The sequence below is a fragment of the Eimeria necatrix genome, genomic scaffold (assembly GCF_000499385.1).
Source record: "Eimeria necatrix Houghton genomic scaffold, Enh_scaff150, whole genome shotgun sequence".
Classification (NCBI taxonomy): Eukaryota; Apicomplexa; class Conoidasida; order Eucoccidiorida; family Eimeriidae; genus Eimeria; species Eimeria necatrix.
The window spans coordinates 1111-3916 of NW_013652214.1; the positions used below are offsets into that span (position 1 = coordinate 1111).

The 2806-nt window shown below is 59.0% G+C and overlaps 1 protein-coding gene across 1 annotated transcript; it reads right to left on the minus strand.

The window, feature by feature from the left end:
* Positions 1 to 668: 668 nt before the first annotated feature.
* On the minus strand, positions 669 to 2351 carry ENH_00015870 (hypothetical protein, conserved; the record flags this gene model as incomplete). The annotated part of the gene is made up of 1 exon (XM_013579156.1): positions 669 to 2351. One exon carries the CDS (start codon positions 2349 to 2351, stop codon positions 669 to 671), a length of 1683 nt encoding a protein of 560 aa, XP_013434610.1.
* Positions 2352 to 2806: the final 455 nt, after the last annotated feature.

Consider the following 2806-nt stretch of genomic DNA (forward strand, 5'->3'; position numbering starts at 1 on the left):
CACAAGCCACAGACGCCGCCAGCTGCTGCTGCTCGGCCTGCTCGGCCTTGCCAGCAGCTGCGGGGCGTGGTGGGAGGCCCCAAAATGCGTTGCAGCAAGCTTGAAGCCCCTGTGGCTCAAGCGCTGCAGCACATAGCGGTGGCCAGTGGTCACCCCTGTTTTTTTACAAGTGAATCGGGAACCACTTTGGCTCTAGGGCCTCAGTACTTGTGAATACAGGCGAACAAAAATACATTGCTAAAAAACATTTAAAAAGTGTCCTAATTCAAACCAGCACCATGAGATGCACCGCCAGCAGAACGCAGCGCCTGCAGTCATTGCAATGCGCTCAATGCAGCGAAACTGCAGCAGCAGCAGCTGCTGCTCGCTCCTGCCGCAATGGCTCCTGCTGCTGTTCGCTCGGGGCACGGACTGTGCGCCCGGGATGCAGCCCCAGGCACCTGCTGAGCAACCACTGCGACACTCCATACCAGTCCGAGAAGTCCTGTGCACCAGCGTCTGCAGCAACCACTGCAACACTCCATACCAGTCCCGTAGTCTTGTGCACCAGCGTGTGCTGCTGCTGCGCGCTGCACCAGTTGCTGCAAGAGTTGCTACAGCAACGAAAAGCAGCAGGTGCAGTCCTCACTGTCTTTGCTACAAGTGGCTGCACGAGGTGACTATTCACCCTACATAACCTGGGCGGCACCGTACGCGAGATCGGTGTGCTGCTGCTGCATTTTCTGCTGCTGCAGCTGGTTGGTCCCCTGCAAGGCCTGCAAATTCGGGCCCTTGAGGCCAAGCTGTTGCTGCTGCTCGTGCTGCTGCGCCAAAGCCACCAGGTGCAGCAGCTGCTGCACCCGCGCAAAGTCGCAGTGCGGAGCCCAGTAACATAAAGCCGATAGCTCAACTGTTTCTGTTGCTCCAGAAAGCAAGTGCAGCAGCTGCCCCTCGGAGCCCACGCCGAGCGCCCACTCTGCTAATTTGCATGTACACCCGAGACACCGCGCCAGCTGAAACGGGGTTTTGCGAGGATCTGCTGCTGTTGCTGCTGCTGCTGCAGCTGCTGGCGACGCGGCAGCAGCGGCCGGCACAGCAGGAGCGGGGGGCAGCGTGCCCGCTTCCTGAAGCGACTCGACAATTCGCTGCACTAGGCAAGCAGCAGCAGCAGCACACAGGCCTTTGACAGCAGCAGCAAAAGCAGGGGAGTCAAGAACGTCCCGCGCCTCCTGCAGCAGCAGCAACACCTGCCCCGCTGCAGCCGGAGGCAAAGCAGCAAGATCGTTGCTGTCTAAAGACTCCTCCTCCGGCAGCAGCAATGCTGCATACCCGTACTCATCCTCCACAAAGTCACCTGCACCTACAGCCGATGCTGCTGCTGCTGCTGCTGCTGCTTCTGCTGCTACTGCTGCGCTGGCACTTGCCGCTGCCGCTGCTGCAGCATTTTTGGAAATGTCAATGTCTTCGAAACCTGGGGGACTACTGTGCATTTGTTGCCGCCTGATTGCTTGCTGCTGCTGCTGCCGCCACTGCTGCTGCGTTGCTTCTCTGCAGAGTCGCGAACACATTCTGCACATGATTTGCTGCAGCTGCTGCTGTAGCAGCTCCGCCGTTATCGCCTTTTGCGGGGGGAAGACGGAGACAAAAGCACAAACCTCGGAGAGTGCTGCTGCAGCAATTCGCGATATGACTGCAGCTGAAGCAGCACGGCGAGTTGAGGAAAGAAAGACGAAGTTCTGCTCGTGCTGGCGCTGCTGCTCTTCCTGCTGCTGCTGTTCGTTCTGCTGCTGCTGCTCTTTCTGCAGCAATGCCGCAGCGAGGATGTTGACTTGGACGCGGTGCAGCAGCAGCAGCAGCAGCAGCAGCACGGTGCAGCTGACCGTCCGTGCCACCACATTAGCGCACAACTCTCTAAAACATACTTCCTTCTGCTGCGGCGTCATCCTGCTGCACTGCTGCGGCTCTCTAAGAACTCGCGTGTATGCGTCTACGGGGAATGCTGCCTCCAGCTGCTGCTGCTGCTGCCGCTGCACCTCCCTGAGAAGCAGCAGCAGCGAAACATCCGACACGCACTGGTTGCGTACGAAGTGAAATGCAGCAACCCACTCCGCCTCCGTCACCTGCTGCTGCTGTTGCTGCTCCTGCTGCTGCTGCCGCAGCTGAGTCAACTCCCCCTCACTCAGTCCCAACTCCTTCAGTAGCAGCTGACTTAATTCCCCATCGTCGGCGTCTAGCAAAGCAGCAAGCCTCTTGTGGTGTTTGTAGATTTTTGCTGCTACTGCTCCTGCAGCAGCTACTGCTGCAGCAGCTGCCGCACCCGCCAGCACTTTGTACGGGTGGCGCTTCACAGAGCCCCACAGCCGGGACAGCATCTTTGCTGTTGCTGCTGCGGCGGGGCTTCGATGTGAAGAAATTACCTCCGGCAAGCAAAACAGGGGCTGCTCCAGCAGCCGCAACAAAAGCCTGCACTAGCTGCAGCTCCCGCTGCTAATATTGATTACACCCACACTCACGGGGCTGGGCGCTGCTTGGAAAAAGAGACTTGGATGATGGCGTTCAGCCGCACTTGCCACTGCAGTTGCTGCTCTGGTCAACAGTGCTGCTGCTGCTGCTGCCACGCCAACCCCACAGTCTCCTTCCCCACGTGTCGTTACGTCTGTGGCTGCCATAGGGAGCTAAGGGCAAGTGAAATATCGGGGGAGTCCGGATGCAGCAGCTGCTCCTGCTGCGGCGGTGGCCGCTGCTTCTCCGGCTTGTGCACGTACACCTCAGGGCAGGCACAGACTTGACGAGGAAGAGGCCACAAAGCCGTAACCCCAAACACCAA